The 25,239-nt window shown below is 50.5% G+C and overlaps 1 protein-coding gene across 7 annotated transcripts in view; it reads left to right on the top strand.

The window, feature by feature from the left end:
• Nucleotides 1–25,239, top strand: part of crebrf (creb3 regulatory factor) — an 84,800-nt gene that overhangs the window by 25,346 nt on the left and 34,215 nt on the right. For 5 of the 7 annotated variants that reach the window (XR_005460440.1, XR_005460439.1, XM_038795479.1 and 2 more), the window contains exons 2-5: nucleotides 2,744–2,933; nucleotides 7,069–7,194; nucleotides 7,881–8,943; nucleotides 16,948–17,145. Coding sequence is in view for 5 of the 7 variants with exons in the window: in XM_038795479.1 (XP_038651407.1) it covers nucleotides 2,925–2,933; nucleotides 7,069–7,194; nucleotides 7,881–8,943; nucleotides 16,948–17,145 (1,396 nt within the window). In the remaining 2 variants the exon portion in view is untranslated. The remainder of the gene's footprint in view (nucleotides 1–2,743; nucleotides 2,934–7,068; nucleotides 7,195–7,880; nucleotides 8,944–16,947; nucleotides 17,146–25,239) is intronic. The other 2 variants (XM_038795481.1, XM_038795482.1) reach the window with 2 other exon arrangements.

Genomic DNA, 25,239 nt, shown 5'->3' with positions numbered 1-25,239 from the left:
TCTAATGCAGGTGGGAAGTAGACAGTAAATGGCAGAGAGATCTGGGCGTACATGTTCACAATCGCTGAAGTGGCAACGCAGGTGGGTAAAGTAGCCAAGAAGGCATACGGCTTCATCGGTTGGGGCATTGAGTATAAAAGTTGGCAAGTCATGCTGCAGCTGTCCAGAACCATGCTTAGTTAGGCCACAGTTGGAGTATTGCATACAATTCTGGTCGCCTCACTACCAGAAGGTATGGAAGCTTTGGAGAGGGTGCAGATGAGGTTTACCAGGATATTGCCTGGTCTGGAGAGTATTAGCTATGAGGAGAGGTTGGATAAACAAGGATTGTTTTCAGTTGAACGTCTGAGGTTGAGGGGCAACCTGATAGAAGTTTGCAAAATTATGAATGGCATGGACAGAATGGTTGAAAGCTTTTTGCCAGGGTGAAAAACTCAATTTCCAGGGGACATGGGTTTAAGTTGCGAGGGGCAAAGTTTAGAGGAGATGTGCGAGGCAAGTGTTTTTTACACAGAGGGTGGTGAGTGCCTGGAACTCACTGCCAGGGGAGGTAGTGGAAGTAGGTGTGATGGCGACGTTTATGTGGCATCTTGACAAATACTTGAATAGGATGGGAATCGAGGGATACGGACCCCGGAAGCGCAGTTGTTTTTACTTTAAACAGATATCATGATGGGTGCAGGCTTGGAGGGCTGAAGGGCCTGTTCCTGTACTGTTCTTTGTATAGAAATCGGGGAGGTGCATTGTGATTTACTTGAATGACTTGGCATTGAGTGGGAGGTGGTATTAACCGTTTTAATGGGCCTAAAAGTGGCTCATTCCCCGGGGCCAGTTGAGATGTAACCCAGGTTGCTGTGGGTGGTAAGATTGCAGAAGCTCTGACAAAAAAAATCATATCTTATCTGGCCACAGGAGAGGTACCAGAGGCCTGGAGCACAAAGGGACATAGCAATTAGGAACAGAAGTAGGCAATTCAGCTCTTGGAGTCTGCACTGCTATTCAATCAGATCATGGCTGATCCCTTCCTGGTCTCCAAGAGGACAGTTAACGTGGTGCCATTATTCACGAATGGAAGTAGGGACGATCCAGGAAATTACAGGCCAGTTAATCTAACTTCAGTGGTAGGGAAACTACTGGAAAATATTCTGAGGGACAAAATTAATCTCTACTTGGAGAAGCAAGGATTAATCAAGGATAGTCGGCATGGTTTTATTAATTTCATTGAATTTTTTGGAGAGACGATGTGTGTAGATGAGGGTAATGCAGCTGATGTAGTCTACATAGACTTTAGTAAGGCTTTTGACAAGGTCCCACGTGGGAGCCTGATGAAGGAAGAGCCAATGGGATCCAGAACAATTTGGCAAACTGGATCCAAATCTGGCTTAGTGATAGGAGGCAGAGGGTGAGGGATGAAGGTTGTTTTTGTGACTGGAAGCCAGTGTCCAGTGGTTTTCCGTAGTGATCAGTGCTGGGTTCTTGTTTTTTGTACTCTACATTAATGATCTGGATGTAAATGTAGCAGGTGTGATAAGTAAGCTCGCAGATGACACAAAAATTGGTGGTGTGGTAAATAGTGAGGAGCAAGGTCTTAGATTACAGGATGATAGAGATGGGCAGAAGAGTAGCAAATGGAATTTAACCATGAAAAGTGTGAGGTAATGTATTTTGGAGGACTAACAAGGCAAGGGAATATACAATGAATGGTCAGACCCTCGGAAGTACAGAGGATCAAAGCAACCTTGGTGTGCAGATTCACAGATGTCTGAAGGCAGCAGGACATGCAGATGAGGTGGTTAAGAAGGCCTATGGGATTCTTGCCTTTAATAGCGGAGGCATTGAAAATAAGAGCAGCTAGGTTATGCTAGAGTTGTACAAAATGCTGGTTAGGCCCCAGCCAGAGTACAGTTCTGGTCACCATACTATAGAAAGGAAGTGATTGCACTAGAGAAGGTGAAAAGGAGATTTACCAGGATATAACCTGGGTTGGATCGTTTCAGCTATCAAGAGAGGCTGTATAGGCTGGGGTTGTTTTCCCTGGAGCAGAGAAAGCTGAGTTGGGGGAACCTGATTGAGATGTATAATTTTATGAGGGACATGGGTAGGGTGGATAGGAAGGGAATTTTCCCCTTTAGTGGAGGGGTCAATAACCAGGGGAACATAGATTTAAGATAACGGGCAGGAAGTTTAGAGGAGATGTGATGAAAAACTTTTTCACCCAGAGGTTGTTGGAATCTGGAACTCATTGCCTGAAAGGGTGGTAGAGGCAGGAACCCTCAACGTTTAAGTATTAAGATGAACACTTGAAATGTCATTGCATACAAGGCTATGGACCAAGTGCTGGAAAATGGGATTACAATAGTTAGGTGCTTGATGGTTTACGCGGGTGCGATGGACAGGTTTCTTTCTGTGCTGTAAAACTTTGATTCTAATATCCAAATCTTTGCTAATTGTTACTGTTAAATGTTGCTGACAGTTGGCACTCTATTCTATTTTTTCTGCAAGTTGATCTTAAGATCGCACATTAGAATTTAAATCTTTTTAGAGCTATAATAGAGTCAAATTTACATAAAAGTCTGTTTGTGAGCATCTCAACAGGAATTAGTCTTCAGAAGAGAAGGCAAGAAAATTGATACAAAGAAATAAAAGTGCAGAATTTAATCTTGTGATTTAAGTAATATGCTACAGTATGTTGGACTTTGTTCTAATTATATATGTATATATATATAACTTTATTTCCTGTAAGGCTTGTGAATTAAAAGGAACATCTGACGAGGAAGAACTTCAATGCAGTGACTTGGGTTCTGACAGTCAATCTTATTATTGACATTCTTGTGCATCACTTCAACCATTGACTAAAACTGGAAACGACTCAACTGAAACAGCAGAAAAAAATTATCTCCGATAAAGCAGATGTGGGCTTGGCAATGCCGCAGGTAGACTTGCAACCTTTTACGATACAGATCCTGACTTGAAGCATTCCTGTAATTGTCTGTTTGCAATGGGAAGGTATTTGAGTCACAGTTCACAATTTAAAAATAATATATATTGCTATGTGCGTCCATGGACTAATATTTTAGCGTTTCATACTACATTAGAATGGTTATGATTTTGCCACCTGCTTTTGAATGAATACGGTATTGGCAAGAATGAAATCTGCACTATTGATAAAGGGAGATAATTAATGCAGATATATTAATGTCTTATCAGTGCTGCTGTGCAGATGAATTTGAATTTGAACTTGGTTTATAATCCAGAGGATAAATGAGTTAAATGTCGCAATTCTCATCACAATTATAATTACTTGTATTATGGGTGGTAGTATATTTGAAGGCTATGATACATTATTTTGTTTTCCAGCAAATTTTACTTTAAAATTATATATGTATGGTATTGATTAGTATTTACAGCCAAGGAACATGCCATTCAATCCAACTGATCCAGATCACTGTTTATGGTACACATGAGCTTCCTCCTCACTGTACTTCATCTCATCCCATCCTTCTATCCTTTTCTCTCATGTGTTTATATGGTTTTCCCTTGTAGGCATCTATGTTATCCACCTGAAATACTCCTTGTGGTAGTGAATTCCACCTTCACGCACACTGGGCAAAGCAATGCATTTTCAATTATCTATTGGGTTTATTGATGACCATCACGTCGGCAGTTCTGGTCTCTTCACAATGGAAAATATTTTGTATACCTACCTTATTAAGTCCTTTCATAGTCTTGAAGACCATTATCAGATTTTATTTTCTGGAAAAAAGGAGCACAAGCCTGTTTAATCATTCCTACTAGGCATAATCTTTCAGTTATCATTCTAGTAAAATTTGTTTGTACGTACACCAGTGCCCCTATATCCTTCATATAATATGAAGACACGTATGTTCCTATCAGTGTGATTTAACCCTCTTTATATTTTTGTTAATCCATATGAATTCTGTTTCAAATCTTCTGTCAACCATCTCTTTTCTACTGCCATTGTTATCTTGAATTAGTGACATTCCCCATCCCGTCCTTCTTTCCTACCCTTTCTGAATATGCTTTAACCTCCAATATTTGGTAGCAGTCCTGTTCTTTAGCCAGGTTTCAGTTATCCGTGCTACATCTGGTTCTTGATTATAGATTATGCCTCCAATCCCTAGTTTTATTTTGGAAGCTGTGTATACTGTTGTACAGACAGTTTACTTAGTCTAATCGTAGTTCCTTCTCTATTTTTAACGGTCATTTCATGTTTTTTTAAATAAACCGTATTTATTCCCTGGTCATGTATGTTATCCTTGTTCTTTACCATGGCCTAGCCTGTATTCTTATCTCCTATTTCTTTCACCTCCAGACTCACATCATTTTCACAAGGTCCCAAAACTGCATCTATTTCCTGTTCCAGTCTTTCAGCCACACATTCGCATTCATGATCTGCCTATGCCATCGCCATTTAGCATGTGGCTCGGGTAGTAATACTTAAAATGCCATATATGGATCCCTTTTTAATTAAAAAAAAATAATCTCCTTCCTATCTCCATGCCGTTTGTCCTAGCATGGACCATGCCAAGATGGGATCATGATAACAGGATTGCTCTCGCTCTCATTCTGCATTCTTTTCCAGTTCCTCTGAAATAACTTTTACCTTTATGCTAGTTAGGCTACACATCCTCCTCAGCTGTTGGTTGCAACTTCATTTATATTTTCAAAAAATAAGCTAAATATCTCTATTGCCAGAAAAAGCAACGTGCTTTCATTTTGCATAGGCTCATTATATTTAGGGATATATATGCTGTGGAAGAGTGAAATGATATTCTCCGCCCTCAAACAACGCACAACATAATAAGCGCAGTAACACTAACATATTCTACACCATACCACCACCGTTTCTTTTTATTCCCTTTCCTTATTCCCAACTACCTAGTTTTAGGACTATTGGGAAGAAAAAAACAAAATGTGCAACCTTCCAACCAGGTTTCTTTTTTAAAAGAAAATATTTTTATTCTCCATTTTCACACTTTTTTCAAAATTTACACCCCACCAACAAACAGTAACGAATACAATGACAATCCCCTTATTAACAACAACGGCCCGCCTGACAAAAAAGCATCAAATAATACGAAACCTTCCAAGGAGGAAAAAAAGGAAAGAAGAGAAAGGAATCAGGAATCGCCTACGGTCACCATTGACATATCAAGTCCAAACCCCCCCCAATATTCAACGCCACCCAATCCCCGGAAGAGGACCGTGAATGACACCCATGAATTATAGACCCCCCCCCCCCCCCCCCCCCCCCAACCTCCACCTCCTCTTGTAAACTCCTCCCCCTGACCTCTGTTCCTTCCCCCACCTTTTCACCCCTGCCACCACCACCACTTAAGCCGGCCAGCGTGGAGGCCCCTGCCCGGGTCTCCTTCCCCCTTGCCTGGTCCCAGGAAAATCAAGAAATCCCCTTTAGCACACAACCCCAGCATACACACCCAAGCCCCAAAGAACCATCATTGCAAATGAAAGTCCCAACTCTTCCCTTGTCCAAATATACAGCATCGATTCATTTAGTACATACACCAACACTAAGTGAAAAAAATAAACTTAAATGAGGCTACATCGGTACACGACCCGCTCTCAGTCCCATTTCTCAATTCTGCCACATTCCTTCTGCCTTCGCAAACTCTTCCGCCATCCCAAAACAAAAATCCTTCTATTTGTAGTTCATCCTCAACTTAGCTGGATATATTATGCCGCACTGCACCTTGCTGACGTGCAGTGCGGCTGAAGGCAGCTCGCCAGCTCCACTGTAAATTCCTGGTATATGTGTATACCAGCTCCAGCCCATTGCACCACTCACTCCTGCTTTGCTCAGCACAGGACCTTCTCCTTCACACTGTACCTACGGAAACACACAGTTACTACTCTTGGCGGCTGACTCGCCTGTGGTATAGGCCTCTACGACCGATGAGCCTGATCCAGTTCATATCGGGAGGGATCGTCCCCCTCCCACAATAGCTCTGCCAACATCGTGGCAAAATACTCCGTCGGCCTCGGGCCTTCCACCCCTTCGGGCAGACCCACTGTCCTCAGATTCTGCCGCCTGGATCTGTTTTCCAGGTCTTCCATTTTGGCTCGCAGACCCTTGTTGGTCTCTATCACCTTCTGCGGCTCCTTCCCCATCTGTGAGTTGATCACTGTGCTGCGATAATGCCTCTTCCACTTCCTTCAGTGTCTCACCTTGCTCCCGCACCTCCACCGCTGCGCTTGATACCCCTGCCCTCACTGGGGCAATTGCCTCCTCCACCAGCACTTTCAATACCACCCCCATCTCCTCCTTCATCGCTTCCATGTGTTTTGTGAACTGTTTTTCAAGTTCCACAGCCATCACTGTGGTCATTTCTTCTACTGTAGGCAATGCGGTCGCCCCTGGTGCCCCAACCTCCGCTTTCCTTACAGTTCCTGCGCTGACTTTTCCACTCACTGGCAGAGTTTCGTTAATCCTCTTTTGCGTGGCCGTTTTTTTCCCCAAACTTGGACATTTCTCCTCACTGTGCCTTCTTACAGATTTTTCAGCCTCCGTTGCCCCTCGGCCGGGTGTTAAAACCCCAAAATTTCTATTCCCGAGCGGGAGCCCTCCAGTGTGCCTCTCGCCTGCTGTCACCGGAAGTCTCTTCCAACCAGGTTTCTACGCTGATTTTGTAAATTGGCAAAAAATGCTGATTCCAGTACCTGCTTTTCATGTCAAGATCTTTCACTCTTGCTTTAAGAAAGCTGTTAAGTGCTCACAGGTAAATTGAATTTTGGCAGTTTCATCTTAAACATCAATGCGTTTGATTCCATAACGTACCTAATTTTGTAATGTGTGGAACTTAACAATTATATTATGATTAAGAATTTGGAGTGGTGGAGTTTTAATATGGGAGGTTATTTCAAAAATCAGAGTAGGAAATTTAATAATCAGGGGAACAAGAATGAGGTACAGCATATCATCATTCACAACAATTAGCACAACTGCTTGATTGCTGCAATTAAATCTGTACAGAAAAATATAGTTTTAATAAACTATACTAATGCTTTGGGTGACTATTTATTTTACAGCCCAATGTTAGCGGAATGGATCCTCTGTTTGGGGATGCCTTTTGTATCCGCCCATTTCCAGACCAGGCCTTAACCAGTACAGATCTGTTGGGGAATAATTCAGATCCTGATTTCATGTACGAACTGGTAAGATTTGTAGTATACAACCAAATCAGCAACTTGTTCGCTCTAGATGTTTCACTTGCTGCGTTCTAATTTTAGTTTTTGTAGTTATCTGTATTTTTTTTAACCAGTTGTCTCCCCATTTGTCTTGAAGACATAAGCTTTTTTCCAAAGTTCCATCAATTTCAGCCACACTCTTGCACAGCTGGCCATTCTTCACATTTAGTTCCGGATGGTGTGTTTTGCGGCTATTAACCCTTTGAGCAAGATCCCTGTTAAGGTCTAATTCTGTCTATTTCAGAGTCCATACCTGTATTTTCTAGTAGGGATCATTGAACAACAATAGGAGTGGGAACTTTTATATATTTTTTCACGTGATTGTGGGGTACCAGTACAAAATGTCATGACCCTTCTATTGGCCCAACTGAAATAAGGGAATTTAAAACAGAATATGAATAAAATCTGCAATGTATTTTTTTAAATCCATCTATAAGCCAAGGTTTCTTTACCTACTGGGAACAAACAGAGCCACAGTCTGAGAGTACTGTGCAGAATTGAATCTACCAAATCTTCCAATTGTAATTAAATAATATCCTGATTTAATTATAAAACTTTTTTTCTGTCGTCAGGGTGGGAGGGGAAAATTTGTTGTAAGAATTTTTTTTGTACATAATGTCTTGTTTTTAATAGAATGTTTTCATTTCTTTCAGGGTAGAGAGATGACTTACACTCACAGCTCAAGAGATGATCCTCTTATTTTGGGAGATTGTAAAGACATTGAAATTTTCGAGCCTTTAAATGAACTACTAGATTCGGATCCTTCCTATAATTCAAACTGGGAACAGTGGGACACATGTTGGGAAGACTTGACAAAATACACCAAATTAACTAGCTATGACATTTGGGGAACTAAGGAAGTGGATTTCCTTGGGCTAGATGACTTTTCCAGTCCTTATCAAAACGAAGAGGTCATCAGCAGGACCCCAACTTTGGCCCAGCTAAACTGTGAAGATTCGCAGCCTGTTTTGGATTCATTATATCATCCTGATCTACTAAAGAGTTTAAATCAAAATTCATTCACCTCTTCTCTGGTTGGTAAAAAACTCCCAAACAGGGTGGCACCATCAGTATCATCTGCCAGAAGTCCCTGTATAGATGCATGCTTACCTGAGACTACCCAAATGGTAGCCAAATCTGTTTCTTCAAGTGCAACTGTGGACATCAGCAACAAACTTGAGCCCCTTAACGTCAAAATAGGGTCTGTTCTTGTGGATAGCAAAGATTTTGTTAAAAAGGCTAAATTATGGATCAATCCAGCACCACTTGGTAAATCAACTTTGGGTGCTACCCAGGTGCACTGTGACTTACCAGATGATTCCTGTTGTAGTGTAATTGGACCTGCAGTCCGGAAACTGGAGAAAAAGAATACAGAAAGTATTTACTCCAATGAAACGCCTACAGTATTCAAAGAAGCTAATGACCCAAATACTCAAACTGAAGCAGTGGAAATGTTATCACCACCTGTTTCTGGTCACACTCAGAAAAAGGAAGAGCACAATTATTCTTTATTTGTTTCTGATGGTTTGAATGAACAGTCTCCTAGTATTGAGCAGGAAGCAGAAGATGATGAAGATGAGGAGGATGATGAGGACCATGATGAAGGATTTGGTAGTGAGCATGAGTACAGTGATAATGATGACGATGAAGATGACGATGATGATGATGAGGAGGAAGACAAGGATGATGATGTCAGTGACACCTTCTCTGAACCGGGTACTTGAGATTTATTGTGTTAAAACTGAGTGTAATGTTTAACCCTTCACTAACTAAAGTACATAGAATTTGCAACATGAAAAATGGCCATTTGGCTCAGTTGGTCTATGCTGATGTTTTATACTCCACACCAGCTTCTTCCCACCTTGCTTGATCTAACATCAGAATGCATGTATTTATAAAAGCTTTACAGCTTTGGATTCATGTTATTGTCAAATTACAGAGTTTCCTCTTATATTTGGTCTTGGCATCCTGTTTCATATATATTGCTATTTTCAATATAAATTCATAACAGGAGGGTGGCACGGCATGGTAGCGCAGTGGTTAGCACTGCTGCCTACGGCCCCGGGTCACACTGTGTGGAGTTTGCACATTCTCCCCATATCTGCGTGGGTTTCACTCCCACGACCCAAAGATGTGTGGGTTAGGTGGGTGGCCACACTAAATTTCCCCTTAATTGGAAAAAAAAATAATTGGGCGTTCTAAATTTTAAAAAAAAAACATTTAGTTTTTAAAGAAAAAAATAAATAAATTCATAACTGGGAGGAGGTTATTCATTTTGCTGAGATGCAAAGGAAGTAATGGAGAGAAATGCAGTCAGATTCAATAAGATTTATATTTTTATGATAACAGGACCAATAAGTAGCATATGTGGTTCTATATAAGAAACAGTAACACAAAATATTGGAGCAAGTAACTAAAATAGAGACGTATGTTGTATGGCACATACAGGTTTGATCAGAAGGTACTGGCAAAGTTTAAGAAATGATTGCCACAATTTTTAAAAATGCAAATGAAATATAAAATGAGTACAAATACAATGAGGTTGGTTGTATTTTCGTATATCATAAAGATTGCAGCACAATCACGATGGCGCAGTGGTTAGCACTGCTGCCTCATGGTGCCAAGGTCCCAGGTTCGATCCGGCTCTGGGTCACTCTCCGTGTGGGGTTTGCACACACTCCCCGTGTTTGTGTGATTTATCCCCCACAACCCAAAGATGTGCAATGTGGGTGAATTGGCCACGCTAAATTGTCCCTTAATTGGAAAAAATGAATTGGGTACTCTAAATTTTTTTTTTAAAGAAAGATTGCAGCACAAAAGAAATCCACTTGGCCCATCTTGTTCTTTCCCAATAGCTCTGATAATATTTTCCCTTCAAGTATATATCCAGTTCCTTTTGCATATTACTATAGAATCTGTTTCTGCCACCTTTTCATAAAAATGAAATGCTCCGAAAGCTAGTGTTTGAAACAAACATGTTGGACTTTAACCTGGTGCTGTAAGACATCTTACTGTGCCACCTTTTCAGACAGTGTATTCCAGATCAGTGTTTTTTCGTAAAGTTTCCTTCTGTTTCTTCTTGCTCTTTTACCAGTCATCTTAAATTCCTATCCCCTGGTTATCGAACCTTCTGGAACAGAAACAGTCACTGGAAACAGGTTTTCTTTCTTTATTCTGTTAAAAGGATTCCTGATTTTGAAAACCTATACTGAACCTCTCCCTAAAGCGTTGTGCTGGTAGGTGAATAGCCCAAATTCTATACTCTGAGCACATAACAAAAGTCTCTTCTCCATAGTACCATTCTAGCATCCTTCCGAAAGTGCGGTGCTCAGAATTGAATTTCGCAAAGGACTAAACAACATAACTTCCTTACATTTGTATTCGATCCATCTATTCATAAAGCCAAGAATCTAGCAAACAAAACAAAATATTGCAGATGCTGGTAATTTATAGTATAAATTTTAGCATCATAAACAACTACAACCAAGGAAAAGTACCTCAGCCAGCATGGCTTACATAAACAACACCCCAACAACAAATCCTCACCAACCTACCCCACACCGTGCCCAACTTAATCCTTTCCAAAGTCGTCAATAAATGGCTGCCACCTCCGGGCAAACCCTAGCATCGAGCCTGTTAAGCCTGAGGAACCCAACTGTGTCACTAACCCACACTCCCCACTCCGGGGGTTCCGAGTCGCTCCATGTTAGCAGGGAGGCAAAGGCCAAGACATTGGCCTCTCTTGACCCTGGACTCCCGGGTCTTCTGACACACCAATAATTGCCACCTCTAGACTCGGGACCACCCTTACTTTCGGAACCTCCGACATGACGTTGGCAAACCCCTGCCAGAATCCCCCAAGCTTCGGACATGCCCAAAGCATATGGACATGGTTTGTGGGTACACCGCCCACCCCTATCCTCCACCCCTTCAAACAAATTGCTCATCCGGGCCACTGTCATATGTGTATAATACCAAGCCTGGCACACGCAAGGTTGCATTGATTGTCCTCAGGGCGTCCTCCCATAACCCAGCCTCCCTCCCAGTCCATCAGCTCCTTAATACTTCCGATACCTTCCCCTCCCCCACTCGAGTTTTCAACACAATCCTATCCTGTAGGCCCTGGGGCGGCAGGTAGGGAAAGGTCGGTACCTGCCTCCTCCCAAAGTCTCTCACCTGCAAGTAATGGAACCCATTCCGACTGGGCAGCTCAAATTCCTCCTCCAACTCTTCCAAGCAGGGAAAGCCCCCATTTAGCAGGTCGCCAAATCGCTCGATCTCCACCCGCTGCCACCCCCAAAATCCCCCATCTAGCCCCCCTGGAGCAAACCGGTGGTTGTCACATATCGGTACCCAAACCAACGCCCTCTCCAGCCCCATGTGCTGTCACCACTGTCCCTACACCCGAGGACTGCGACCACTACCAGACTTGTGGAGTACCTGGCTGACGAGAACGGCAGAGGCGCCGTTAAGTGCCCCTCCAAACCAGTGTCCTTGAATGAGGCAACCTCCATCCACTCCCATACCAACTCCTCCACCACTACCCCTTTCCTGACCATCACCCTATTTGCCGCCCAGATGTAATTTATAAAGTTTGAGAGAGGCAGCCCCTTCTATCCACCCCCAACCCAGACCCCGCTCCAGCAACACCTTCTTCACCCGCGGGCCTTTACCCGCCCACATAAACCCTGAAATTATTGTTCACCTTCCTAAAAAAACACCTTGGAATGAAGATTGGGAGGCTCTGAAATACGAACAAGAACCTCGGGAGGACTGTCATCTTCACTGTCTGAACCCTCCACGCCAATGACCACTGGAGCGCATCCCACCTCCTAAAGTCCCCCTTCATCTGAACAACCAACCAAGCCAAATGTAACTTATGCAACTGCTCCCACCCCAGCGCCACCTGAATGCCCAAGTACCGAAACCCCTCACCACCACCACCACCTTAAACGACATCTCACCCAATCTCTTCTCCTGCTGCTCGCCTTGGATTGGGAAGACCTCACTCTTCCCCATGTTTAATTTATCAGAATAATAATCTTTTATTGTCACAAGTAGGCTTACATTAACACTGCAATGAAGTTACTGTGAAAAGCTCCTCGTCGCCTGTTCAGGTACACTGAGGGAGAATTCAGAATGTCCAAAGGGACTTGTGGGAGGAAACTGGAGCACTCGGAGGAAACCTACGCAGACACTGGGAGAAGTGCAGACTCCGCACAGACCGTGACCCCTGAAAACGGGCCAAATTCCTCTGAGATGCCTGTGTTCCACCCCCTCCCCCCGAACTTCCACCTGCCAGTCCCTCGACACTCGTAACGCCATCGCAAGTGCTCTATAGCCAAGGCAAAGGGCAGTGGGGAGAGTGGACACTCTGCCTCGTCCCCCGGTGCAGCCTAAAATAGTCCGAGCTGATCCGGTTCGTCCGCACACTCGCTACCAGTGCCTGGTACAGCAGCCAAACCCAAACTGCCCCAAAGTCTCCCGCAGATACTCTCACTCCACCCAATCGGAGGCCTTTTCCGCATCCGTGGTGACCACCACCTCTACCACCCGTCCCTTAGGGAGCACCGTTATCACATTTAATAACCTCCTAATATTAGCCGCCAGGTGCCACTCCTTAACGAACCCCTTAATGAACCCCGTCTGATCCTCCCCTGGCACACAGTCCTCAATTCTTGAAGCCAAGATCTTGGTCAATAGCTTGGCATCCACATTAACAGTGAGATCGACCTATATGACCCACACTGCTCCAGATCTTTATCCTGCTTCAAAATCAAGGTGATCGAGGCCTGCAATAGCTTTGTGGGGAGCACCCCTCGCCTCATTAAACAAGGGCCCCAGGATCTCAAAAACTTTTTATTGAACTCCACTGGACATCCATCTGGGCCTGGGGCCTTGCCCATCTGCATTGCCTCCAGCCCCTCTACCACTCTTTATGCATGCACACACACACACACACACACACACACACACACACGCCCCCCCCCCCCCCAATCCTTCATTTTCCCGATATCTCTCACTGCTTCCTGTTTCCTCAATTGGTGCGCCAACATCCTACTCGCTTTTTTTTTGTGAGTATGTGGACATGGTCTGGCGGTCCTCTCAGACACTTTGCACACCTGTCCACTACGCCGAAGAGTCTGCTCATCCGGGACACTGTCATGTGGTCCCGGTGGACGACCTTAAACTGAATCAGGCTGAGCCTGGCACATGCTTTAGTTCCATTAACCCTGCTCAGCGCGTTCGCCCACAGGCCCTTCCCAATCTCCCCTCCCAACTCCTCCTCCCATTTATGCCTCAGTTCCTCAGTCTGCGTCTCCTCTGCCTCCATGAGCTCCTTGTAAATATCTGAGACACTTCCCTCCCCCACCCACCCTCTAGACACTGTCTTGGATCCCCCTAAGTGGCAAGAGTAGAAAAGATGGCACCTGCCTGTGCAAAAAGTCCCGCACCTGAATATACCGGAATTCATTCCCCCTCGTCAACCCAAACTTCTCCTCCAGTGCCCTCAAGCCAGGGAAGCTCCCTTCCAAGAACAAATCTCCCATCCGCTCAATCCCTGCCCTCCGCCATACCTGATACCCCACCCCGTCCAACCTCCCCGGAGCAAACCGATGGTTGTCACATATTGGGGACCAAACCGTTGCTCCCACATGCCTCCTCCACTGTCCCCAAATCTGAAGGCCGTCACCACTACAGGACCGATGGAGAAGCGCACCGGCGGGAACGGCAGAGGCGCCATTATCAATGCCCCCAGACTGGTGCCCCTACATGAGACTGCCTCCATCCGCTCCCAAGTCGACCCTGAAAACCGACCGAATTCCCCCAGGGTTGCCATGATTCCGTCCATCCCCGCCATCGGGTCCGATCCCCCTCCCCCCCCCCGAATCAGCCCCTTCCAGTCCCCTGAAGCCCTCAGAGCAATTGCCAGCGGCTCTATTGCTAGCGCAAACAGCAGTGGGGAGAGGGGGTACCCCTGTCTCGTCCCACGGCTGCTCGCCTTCTACACATATTCATAAACCATCCCTCTCGCCCTCCTCAGCTGCCCAACTGCTTTCTCTGTGGATAACAACCCAAACTCCGTCTGCAGCTTCTGCCGCTCCTTCAGCAGCCTCCAGGGCCTCCAGATACCTCCTGGCTACCTGCAAGATCTCCTCCACTAGCCTTTTTATCTCCACCCACTCCGCCTTCTTCCTGTGTACCCATATCGAGATGAGCTCCCCTCTCACCACTGCCTTCAATGCTTCCCACAAGGTGGCCGGCAAGACCTCCCCTGTGTCGTTCAGCTCCACACACCGTCGAATGGTCGCCCTCACCCGCTCACAAACCTCCTCGTCCGACAAAAGCCCCACATCTAGCCTCCACTGCGGGCGCTGGCCCCCACCCTTATTCGCCCGCAAGTCGCCCAATGTGGCGCATGATCCGACAATCACTGAATACTCCATGTCGACCACCCCCACCAACAGGGCCTTGTCTAGAACAAATAAGTCAGTTCGGGAGTACACCCTGTTTACATGCGAAAAGAACGAAAAAGTCCTTCGCCCTCGGCCTCCCAAACCTCAACAGTTCACCCCCCCCCCTCGACCGATCCAACCTTGGATCCAGAACCGTATTAAAATTACCCCCCCCCCCCCCCCCCCCCCCCCCCCCCACATTATCAGCCGATGCGAGTCTAAATCAGGAATCTTCCCCAACACCCGCCTCATGGACTCCACATCTTCCCAGTTCGGAGCATAAATATTCACCAGCACCACTGGCATCCCCTCCAATTCCCATTCACCATCTCATATCTCCCCCCAGAGTCATCCACTATACCCCCACTTCAAACACCATCCGTTTGTTAATAAAATTGCCACCCCCCTTGTTTTAGAATTCAATCCTGAATGGAATACCTGCCCCACCCATCCTTTCCTCAGTCTGGTCTGATCCACAACCTTCTAGTGTGTTTCCTGTAATAGAGCTACGTCCGCCTTTAAACTCTTTAAATGTGCGAACACACGGGCCCTCATGACCGCCCATTCAACCCTCTGACATTCCATGTGATCAGCCTGGTGCCCACCCACCGCTGCTGCTGATCAACCATAACCCCTCCTGGGCCAGCTTCCAGCCCACGTCCCGCATCTCCTCGAGCCCCCCCCCCCGCCCCCGGCGTTTCCGTGAACTAGTCTGCGCTGGTAGCCCATGGAGCCTAGCATCCTACCCGCCCCGCTCACATTATCCCAGTGCCAACTTAACAACACCCACCCAACAAAGAAATGAGCAACCCATCATCTTCCACCAAAAAAACAGAGAAATGGTCCCAAACAAAATGCAAAAGCAAACCAAAGGAACAGAAAATGAGCATCTTCTGAAAAGTTCAATATCCTCCTTCTCCTGCCAGCTCATTGTCTCTGACAAATTCCATCGCTTCTTCCGGAGTTCCAAAGTACAGCTCCCGATCCTTACAGGTTACCCACAGGCGCGCCGGGTGCAGCATACCAAATTTCACCCCCTTCTTAAAGAGGGCCACCTTCACCTTGTTGAACTCTGCACCCAGGTCCTGGTACACTCGCAGCTCATTGCTCTCCCAGGTACAGCGCCTCCTCTGCCTGGCCCACCTCTGGATCCTCTCCTTGTCCAGGAACTGGCGCAGGCGCACCATCATTGTCCTCGGCGGCTCGTACTCCTATGGTTTCCTCATCTGCGCCCTGTGCATCTGGTCCACTTCCAGAGATCGTTCAAATGCCCCCTGACTCAACAGTTTCTTGAACATCTGAGTCATATACTTGCCGGCATCTACTCCGTCGCCGCCCTCCGGCAGCCCCACGATCCTCAGATTTTGCCTGAGAGACCGGTTCGCCATGTCCTCTACTTTCTCCTGCAGCCGCCTCTGATGATTCAGCATCACTCCATTCGAGGCAAGCTGCTCCTTGTGCTCCCCACCGTCTCCTCCACCTTCTGGATAGCCTGGCTCATTTCCAGGCAGTCAGCCCCCGCATTTATCGTGTCCACCACCCAAGCCAGGTCCTCCAAATTCTCCTTCTGGCTGAACGTCTCGTTCATGAGGCCCACCAGCTGCTCCTTCGACCATTGAGAGGGCAGGGCCGATCCCTGACTCTCCACCATCTTCTCCTGTGTCGCAGGCACAACTCCAGCTATCTCCAACTGTTCCTTTCTTTTTAGACCACTTCTGGTCCCCAAATCCATCCACCAGTGGGACATTCTCCTTGCACTCCTGCACCTTTTTGATCAACACATCCGCCCGTTAGCTGGGGAAAAGATCTGATGACATATCAGAACTGGGAAAGTGAAAAAGAACATAAAAGATCTGTGACAGGGTGGAAGGTAGGAAAGGTTAAATGACAAACGGCGTTGGTGGAGAGCTGCCAAAGAAAAGGGGCTGGTTTAGCGCACTGGACGAAATAGATGGCTTGTAATGCAGAACAAAGCAGCAGGGTGGGTTCAATTCCCGTACCAGTCTCCCCGAACAGACGCCGGAATGTGGTGATGAGGGCTTTTCACAGTAACTTCATTGAAGCCTACTTGTGACAATAAGTGATTATTATTATTAATGGGGCAATGTCTAGTTGTCAAGAATTTTAATTCATCAGTGTGATGAAAATAACTTTCTAAAATAAACTGCTCTTATCTATGTTCTTTGTCTGCAATGCGTTGATGTTGTTTTCGTATGGTGCTAGTTTCAGAATGTCATCAATGTTATTTTTTTCTTGTAAACAGGATTTGAAAATGACACAACAGAAGATGTGAAAGACGCAGTAACAGGTGTTTCCAGAAAAAGAAGCAAAAGAAGATATTTTTGGGAGTACAGTGAACAGCTGATTCCACCACCCAAGCAAGATCGAATGTTAAAGCCTTCTGAATGGGATAGAGATACTTTGCCCAGTAATATGTATCAAAAAAATGGTTTACACCATGGTAAGCTGAAGAAAGTTAAAAGTTAATTCAGCCTTTGATTTCTGAACTTTTGAAACCCAATATTTGAACTGACAATAATTTAAAAAAAAATATTTTTATTTTCTTTTTCACATTTTCTCCCAGTTTTGCACCCACCAACAATAAACAATAATCAGTAACTAATATAATGTCAATCCCCATTTCAATAACAACGATCGCATCCTCCCACCAAACCCCAAACATTAGCCCTTGTGTTAACATAAACAAATGACAAAAAGGAATCAGGAATCACCCACCGTCATCATTAACACACACCACCCCCCTCCCCCCAACTAATGTTCGATGTTATCCAGTTCTGATGAATAATGCCCATGCATTGTAGAGCCCCTCCATCCTTCCCCTCAGTGCAAACTTAACCTTCTCAAGAGTCAAGAATTCCAACAGGTCCCCCAGCCAGGCAACAGCACAGAGTGGAGAGGTTGCTCTCTATCCCATCAGGATCCGCCTTTTGGCGATCAACAAGGTGAAGGCTACAACATCTGTCTCCGCACATGCGGGGCCTCACGGTAGCATGGTGGTTAGCATCAATGCTTCACAGCTCCAGGGTCCCAGGTTCGATTCCCGGCTGGGTCACTGTCTGTGTGGAGTCTGCACGTCCTCCCCGTGTGTGCGTGGGTTTCCTCCGGGTGCTCCGGTTTCCTCCCACAGTCCAAAGATGTGCGGGTTAGGTGGATTGGCCATGCTAAATTGCCCGTAGTGTAAGGTTAATGGGGGGATTGTTGGGTTACGGGTATGTGGGTTACGTGGGTTTAAGTGGGGTGATCATGGCTCGGCACAACATTGAGGGCCGAAGGGCCTGTTCTGTGCTGTACTGTTCTATGTTCTATGTTCTATGTTCTATGTTTCCAAACCTGGCTGGTCCGACACCCCGAATATGGCCTCCCGAGGGCCCGGGTCCAGTTTCACGTGCACTACTTTAGAGCATGATTTGCTCCCCCTCCCCCAGCAACATTCACACACATCTTCTACCCCTTCAAGAATTGGCTCATCCTCGCCCTTGTGCGGTGTGCTGTATATACCACCGTCAACTGTATCAGCCCCAATCTTGTGCACGAGGTGGAGGCGTTTACTCTCTGGAGCACCTCACACCAGAACCCCTCCTCCATACCCTCTCCCAACTCTTCCTCCCACTTTGCTTTGATCCCTTCCAGTGGTGCTTTCTCCTCTTCCAAAATAGCTCTGTAAACCACCGACACTACCCCCTTCTCCAGTCACCCTGTCGTCAGCACCACCACTAGCAATATGGAGGCCGGCTCCACCGGGAAGCTCTGTATATCCTTTCTGGCAAAATCTCGAACCTGCATGCTCTAAACATTTCCCCCTTCTCCAGCCCATCATTTGCTTCCATCTCCTTCAGTCCTGCAAACTGACCCCCAAGAAACAAATCTTTTAGTTTCTTAATCCCCTTCTCCTCCATTTCCAAAAATTTCCATCCCACTTCCCTGGCTCAAATCTGTGGTTCTCTCGAATCGGCATTTCCGTTGACCCCGTCCCCCATCCTGAAATATTGGCGAAACTGCCTCCAAATTCTCAATAAAACTATTATTACCTGACTCCCTGAGTATTTCCCTGGGGCCATTGGGAGCAGCGCTGTTCCTAGCGCCTTCAATCCCAACTGCACAAAGTCTCCTTCATTCTGATCCCCTGGGAATCAACCCCTCTGACCCAGCTCCGCACCTTCTCCACATTTGACACCCAGTAATAATACATCAGAAGACCCAAACCCCCTGCCTGCCATCCCCTCTAGCAGCACCTTTCTAACTCTGGCCACCTTCCCATCCCATATGAACGAGGTAAACATTCCTTCAATCTCTCTGAAAAATGCCGTTGGCAGGAAAATCGGCAGGCGTTGGAAAATAAACAAAAATCGCTGAAACACGTTCATTTTAATCACCTGTACCCGACCTGCCAGTGACTGAGGGAGATCATCCCACCTTGCCAGATCAGCTTTCATTCTCCCCACCACATTAGGACTGTTGTACCTGTGGAACCCCCCCCCCCCCCCCCCCCCCCCCCCACCCGGGCAAACTGCACCCACAGATTTATTTGGGGGTCCGTTTTTGACACCATGTTGGTGATCCTTGCTCTCCGTCTCTCTTGCTCTTCGTCTCTCTTGCTCTCCGTCTCTCTTGCTCTCCGTCTCTCTTGCTCTCCGTCTCTCTTGCTCTCCGTCTCTCTTGCTCTCCGTCTCTCTTGCTCTCCGTCTCTCTTGCTCTCCGTCTCTCTTGTTCTCCGTCTCTCTTGCTCTCCGTCTCTCTTGCTCTCCGTCTCTCTTGCTCTCCGTCTCTCTTGCTCTCCGTCTCTCTTGCTCTCCGTCTCTCTTGCTCTCCGTCTCTCTTGCTCTCCGTCTCTCTTGCTCTCCGTCTCTCTTGCTCTCCGTCTCTCTTGCTCTCCGTCTCTCTTGCTCTCCGTCTCTCTTGCTCTCCGTCTCTCTTGCTCTCCGTCTCTCTTGCTCTCCGTCTCTCTTGCTCTCCGTCTCTCTTGCTCTCCGTCTCTCTTGCTCTCCGTCTCTCTTGCTCTCCGTCTCTCTTGCTCTCCGTCTCTCTTGCTCTCCGTCTCTCTTGCTCTCCGTCTCTCTTGCTCTCCGTCTCTCTTGCTCTCCGTCTCTCTTGCTCTCCGTCTCTCTTGCTCTCCGTCTCTCTTGCTCTCCGTCTCTCTTGCTCTCCGTCTCTCTTGCTCTCCGTCTCTCTTGCTCTCCGTCTCTCTTGCTCTCCGTCTCTCTTGCTCTCCGTCTCTCTTGCTCTCCGTCTCTCTTGCTCTCCGTCTCTCTTGCTCTCCGTCTCTCTTGCTCTCCGTCTCTCTTGCTCTCCGTCTCTCTTGCTCTCCGTCTCTCTTGCTCTCCGTCTCTCTTGCTCTCCGTCTCTCTTGCTCTCCGTCTCTCTTGCTCTCCGTCTCTCTTGCTCCCCGTCTCTCTTGCTCTCCGTCTCTCTTGCTCTCCGTCTCTCTTGCTCTCCGTCTCTCTTGCTCTCCGTCTCTCTTGCTCTCCGTCTCTCTTGCTCTCCGTCTCTCTTGCTCTCCGTCTCTCTTGCTCTCCGTCTCTCTTGGCCTCCGTCTCTCTTGGCCTCCGTCTCTCTTGGCCTCCGTCTCTCTTGGCCTCCGTCTCTCTTGGCCTCCGTCTCTCTTGGCCTCCGTCTCTCTTGGCCTCCGTCTCTCTTGGCCTCCGTCTCTCTTGGCCTCCGTCTCTCTTGGCCTCCGTCTCGCTTGGCCTCCGTCTCGCTTGGCCTCCGTCTCGCTTGGCCTCCGTCTCGCTTGGCCTCCGTCTCGCTTGGCCTCCGTCTCGCTTGGCCTCCGTCTCGCTTGGCCTCCGTCTCGCTTGGCCTCCGTCTCGCTTGGCCTCCGTCTCGCTTGGCCTCCGTCTCGCTTGGCCTCCGTCTCGCTTGGCCTCCGTCTCGCTTGGCCTCCGTCTCGCTCCGTCTCCGTCTCGCTCCGTCTCCGTCTCGCTCCGTCTCCGTCTCTCTCCGTCTCCGTCTCTCTCCGTCTCCGTCTCTCTCCGTCTCCGTCTCTCTCCGTCTCCGTCTCTCTCCGTCTCCGTCTCTCTCCGTCTCCGTCTCCGTCTCTCTCCGTCTCCGTCTCTCTCCGTCTCCGTCTCTCTCCGTCTCCGTCTCTCTCTCGTCTCCGTCTCTCTCCGTCTCCGTCTCTCTCTCTCCGTCTCCGTCTCTCTCCGTCTCCGTCTCTCTCCGTCTCCGTCTCTCTCCGTCTCCGTCTCTCTCCCTCCGTCTCCGTCTCTCTCTCTCCGTCTCCGTCTCTCTCTCTCCGTCTCCGTCTCTCTCTCTCTCCGTCTCTCTCTCTCTCTCCGTCTCCGTCTCTCTCCGTCTCCGTCTCTCTCCGTCCGTCTCTCTCCGTCTCCGTCTCTCTCCGTCTCTCCGTCTCCGTCTCTCTCCGTCTCCGTCTCCGTCTCTCTCCTCGCTCTCCCTCTCCGTCTCTCTCCGTCTCCGTCTCTCTCCGTCTCCGTCTCTCTCCGTCTCCGTCTCTCTCCGTCTCCGTCTCTCTCCGTCTCCGTCTCTCTCCGTCTCCGTCTCTCTCCGTCTCGTCTCTCTCCGTCTCCGTCTCTCTCCGTCTCCGTCTCTCTGTCCGTCTCCGTCTCTCTCTCCGTCTCCGTCTCTCTCCGTCTCCGTCTCTCTCCGTCTCCGTCTCTCTCCGTCTCCGTCTCTCTCCGTCTCCGCTCTCTCCGTCTCGTCTCCTCCGTCTCCGTCTCTCTCCGTCTCCGTCTCTCTCCGTCTCCGTCTCTCTCCGTCCCGTCGCTCTCCGTCTCCGTCTCTCTCCGTCTCCGTCTCTCTCCGTCTCCGTCTCTCTCCGTCTCCGTCTCTCTCCGTCTCCGGCTCTCCGTCTCTCTCTCTCCCGTCTCCGTCTCTCTCCGTCTCCGTCTCTCTCCGTCTCCGTCTCTCTCGTCTCCGTCTCTCTCCGTCTCCGTCTCTCTCCGTCTCCGTCTCTCTCCGTCTCCGTCTCTCTCCGTCTCCGTCTCTCTCCGTCTCCGTCTCTCTCCGTCTCCGTCTCTCTCCGTCTCCGTCTCTCTCCGTCTCCGTCTCTCTCCGTCTCCGTCTCTCTCCGTCTCCGTCTCCGTCTCCGTCTCTCTCCGTCTCCGTCTCCGTCTCTCTCCGTCTCCGTCTCCGTCTCTCTCCGTCTCCGTCTCCGTCTCCGTCTCTCTCCGTCTCCGTCTCCGTCGCTCTCCGTCTCCGTCTCCGTCGCTCTCAGTCTCCGTCTCGCTCTCCGTCTCGCTCTCCCTCTCCGTCTCGCTCTCCCTCTCCGTCTCGCTCTCCCTCTCCGTCTCGCTCTCCCTCTCCGTCTCGCTCTCCCTCTCCGTCTCGCTCTCCCTCTCCGTCTCGCTCTCCCTCTCCGTCTCGCTCTCCCTCTCCGTCTCGCTCTCCCTCTCCGTCTCGCTCTCCCTCTCCGTCTCGCTCTCCCTCTCCGTCTCGCTCTCCCTCTCCGTCTCGCTCTCCCTCTCCGTCTCGCTCTCCGTCTCGCTCTCCGTCTCGCTCTCCGTCTCGCTCTCCGTCTCGCTCTCCGTCTCGCTCTCCGTCTCGCTCTCCGTCTCGCTCTCCGTCCGTCTCGCTCTCCGTCTCCGCCTCGCTCTCCGTCTCCGCCTCGCTCTCCGTCTCCGCCTCGCTCTCCGTCTCCGCCTCGCTCTCCGTCTCCGCCTCGCTCTCCGTCTCCGCCTCGCTCTCCGCCTCGCTCTCCGCCTCGCTCTCCGCCTCGCTCTCCGCCTCGCTCTCCGCCTCGCTCTCCGCCTCGCTCTCCGCCTCGCTCTCCGCCTCGCTCTCCGCCTCGCTCTCCGCCTCGCTCTCCGCCTCGCTCTCCGCCTCGCTCTCCGCCGCGCTCTCCCCCTCGCTCTCCGCCTCGCTCCTCCGCCTCGCTCATCCCGCCTAGCTCTCCCGCCTCGCTCTCACGCCTCGCTCTCCGCCTCGCTCTCCGCCTCGCTCTCCGCCTCGCTCTCCTCTCCGCCTCGCTCTCCGCCTCGCTCTCCCCCTCGCTCTCCGCCTCGCTCTCCCCCTCGCTCTCCGCCTCGCTCTCCGCCTCGCTCTCCGCCTCGCTCTCCGCCTCGCTCTCCGCCTCGCTCTCCTCTCTCGCCTCTCTCTCCGCCTCGCTCTCCCCCTCGCTCTCCGCCTCGCTCTCCGCCTCGCTCTCCCTCTCGCCTCGCTCTCCTCTCGCTCTCCTCCGCCTCGCTCTCCGCCTCGCTCTCCGCCTCGCTCTCCGCCTCGCTCTCCGCCTCGCTCTCCGCCTCGCTCTCCGCCTCGCTCTCCGCCTCGCTCTCCGCCTCGCTCTCCGCCTCCGTTTTCGTCGGGCTCGCTCTCCGTCTCGGGCTCGCTCTCCGTCTCGGGCTCTCCGTCTCGGGCTCTCTCCGTCTCGGGCTCTCTCCGTCTCGGCTCTCTCCGTCTCGGGCTCTCTCCGTCTCGGGCTCTCTCCGTCTCGGGCTCTCTCCGTCTCGGGCTCTCTCTCCGTCTCGGGCTCTCTCTCCGTCTCGGGCTCTCTCTCCGTCTCGGGCTCTCTCCGTCTCGGGCTCTCTCTCCGTCTCGGGCTCTCTCTCCGTCTCGGGCTCTCTCTCCGTCTCGGGCTCTCTCCGTCTCGGGCTCTCTCCGTCTCGGGCTCTCTCCGTCTCGGGCTCTCTCCGTCTCGGGCTCTCTCCGTCTCGGGCTCTCTCCGTCTCGGGCTCTCTCCGTCTCGGGCTCTCTCCGTCTCGGGCTCTCTCCGTCTCGGGCTCTCTCCGTCTCGGGCTCTCTCCGTCTCGGGCTCTCTCCGTCTCGGGCTCTCTCCGTCTCGGGCTCTCTCCGTCTCGGGCTCTCTCCGTCTCGGGCTCTCTCCGTCTCGGGCTCTCTCCGTCTCGGGCTCTCTCCGTCTCGGGCTCTCTCCGCCTCGGGCTCTCTCCGCCTCGGGCTCTCTCCGCCTCGGGCTCTCTCCGCCTCGGGCTCTCTCCGCCTCGGGCTCTCTCCGCCTCGGGCTCTCTCCGCCTCGGGCTCTCTCCGCCTCGGGCTCTCTCCGCCTCGGGCTCTCTCCGTCTCTCTCCGTCTCGGGCTCTCTCCGTCTCTCTCCGTCTCGGGCTCTCTCCGTCTCTCTCCGTCTCTCTAGGTCTCCGTCTCGGGCTCTCTCCGTCTCGGGCTCTCTCCGTCTCTCTCCGTCTCGGGCTCTCTCCGTCTCTCTCCGTCTCGGGCTCTCTCCGTCTCTCTCCGTCTCGGGCTCTCTCCGTCTCTCTCCGTCTCGGGCTCTCTCCGTCTCTCTCCGTCTCGGGCTCTCTCCGTCTCGGGCTCTCTCCGTCTCTCTCCGTCTCGGGCTCTCTCCGTCTCGGGCTCTCTCCGTCTCGGGCTCTCTCCGTCTCGGGCTCTCTCCGTCTCGGGCTCTCTCCGTCTCGGGCTCTCTCCGTCTCGGGCTCTCTCCGTCTCGGGCTCTCTCCGTCTCGGGCTCTCTCCGTCTCGGGCTCTCTCCGTCTCGGGCTCTCTCCGTCTCGGGCTCTCTCCGTCTCGGGCTCTCTCCGTCTCGGGCTCTCTCCGTCTCGGGCTCTCTCCGTCTCTCTCCGTCTCGGGCTCTCTCCGTCTCTCTCCGTCTCGGGCTCTCTCCGTCTCTCTCCGTCTCTCTCCGTCTCGGGCTCTCTCCGTCTCTCTCCGTCTCTCTCCGTCTCTCTCCGTCTCTCTCCGTCTCTCTCCGTCTCGGGCTCTCTCCGTCTCTCTCCGTCTCTCTCCGTCTCGGGCTCTCTCCGTCTCGGGCTCTCTCCGGCTCTCTCCGTCTCTCTCCGTCTCGGGCTCTCTCCGTCTCTCTCCGTCTCTCTCCGTCTCGGCTCTCTCCGTCTCTCTCCGTCTCTCTAGGTCTCGGGCTCTCTCCGTCTCTCTCCGTCTCGGGCTCTCTCCGTCTCTCTCCGTCTCGGGCTCTCTCCGTCTCGGGCTCTCTCTCCGTCTCTCCTCCGTCTCGGGCTCTCTCCGTCTCTCTCCGTCTCGGGCTCTCTCCGTCTCGGGCTCTCTCCGTCTCGGGCTCTCTCCGTCTCGGGCTCTCTCCGTCTCGGGCTCTCTCCGTCTCGGGCTCTCTCCGTCTCGGGCTCTCTCCGTCTCGGGCTCTCTCCGTCTCGGGCTCTCTCCGTCTCGGGCTCTCTCCGTCTCGGGCTCTCTCCGTCTCGGGCTCTCTCCGTCTCGGGCTCTCTCCGTCTCGGGCTCTCTCCGTCTCGGGCTCTCTCCGTCTCGGGCTCTCTCCGTCTCGGGCTCTCTCCGTCTCGGGCTCTCTCCGTCTCGGGCTCTCTCCGTCTCGGGCTCTCTCCGTCTCGGGCTCTCTCCGTCTCGGGCTCTCTCCGTCTCGGGCTCTCTCCGTCTCGGGCTCTCTCCGTCTCGGGCTCTCTCCGTCTCGGGCTCTCTCCGTCTCGGGCTCTCTCCGTCTCGGGCTCTCTCCGTCTCGGGCTCTCTCCGTCTCGGGCTCTCTCCGTCTCGGGCTCTCTCCGTCTCGGGCTCTCTCCGTCTCGGGCTCTCTCCGTCTCGGGCTCTCTCCGTCTCGGGCTCTCTCCGTCTCGGGCTCTCTCCGTCTCTGTCTCGGGCTCTCTCCGTCTCTGTCTCGGGCTCTCTCCGTCTCTGTCTCGGGCTCTCT

This window comes from Scyliorhinus canicula, chromosome 4, assembly GCF_902713615.1.
Source record: "Scyliorhinus canicula chromosome 4, sScyCan1.1, whole genome shotgun sequence".
Lineage (NCBI taxonomy): Eukaryota > Metazoa > Chordata > Chondrichthyes > Carcharhiniformes > Scyliorhinidae > Scyliorhinus > Scyliorhinus canicula.
This window is presented reverse-complemented; position numbering and strand designations above follow the sequence as displayed.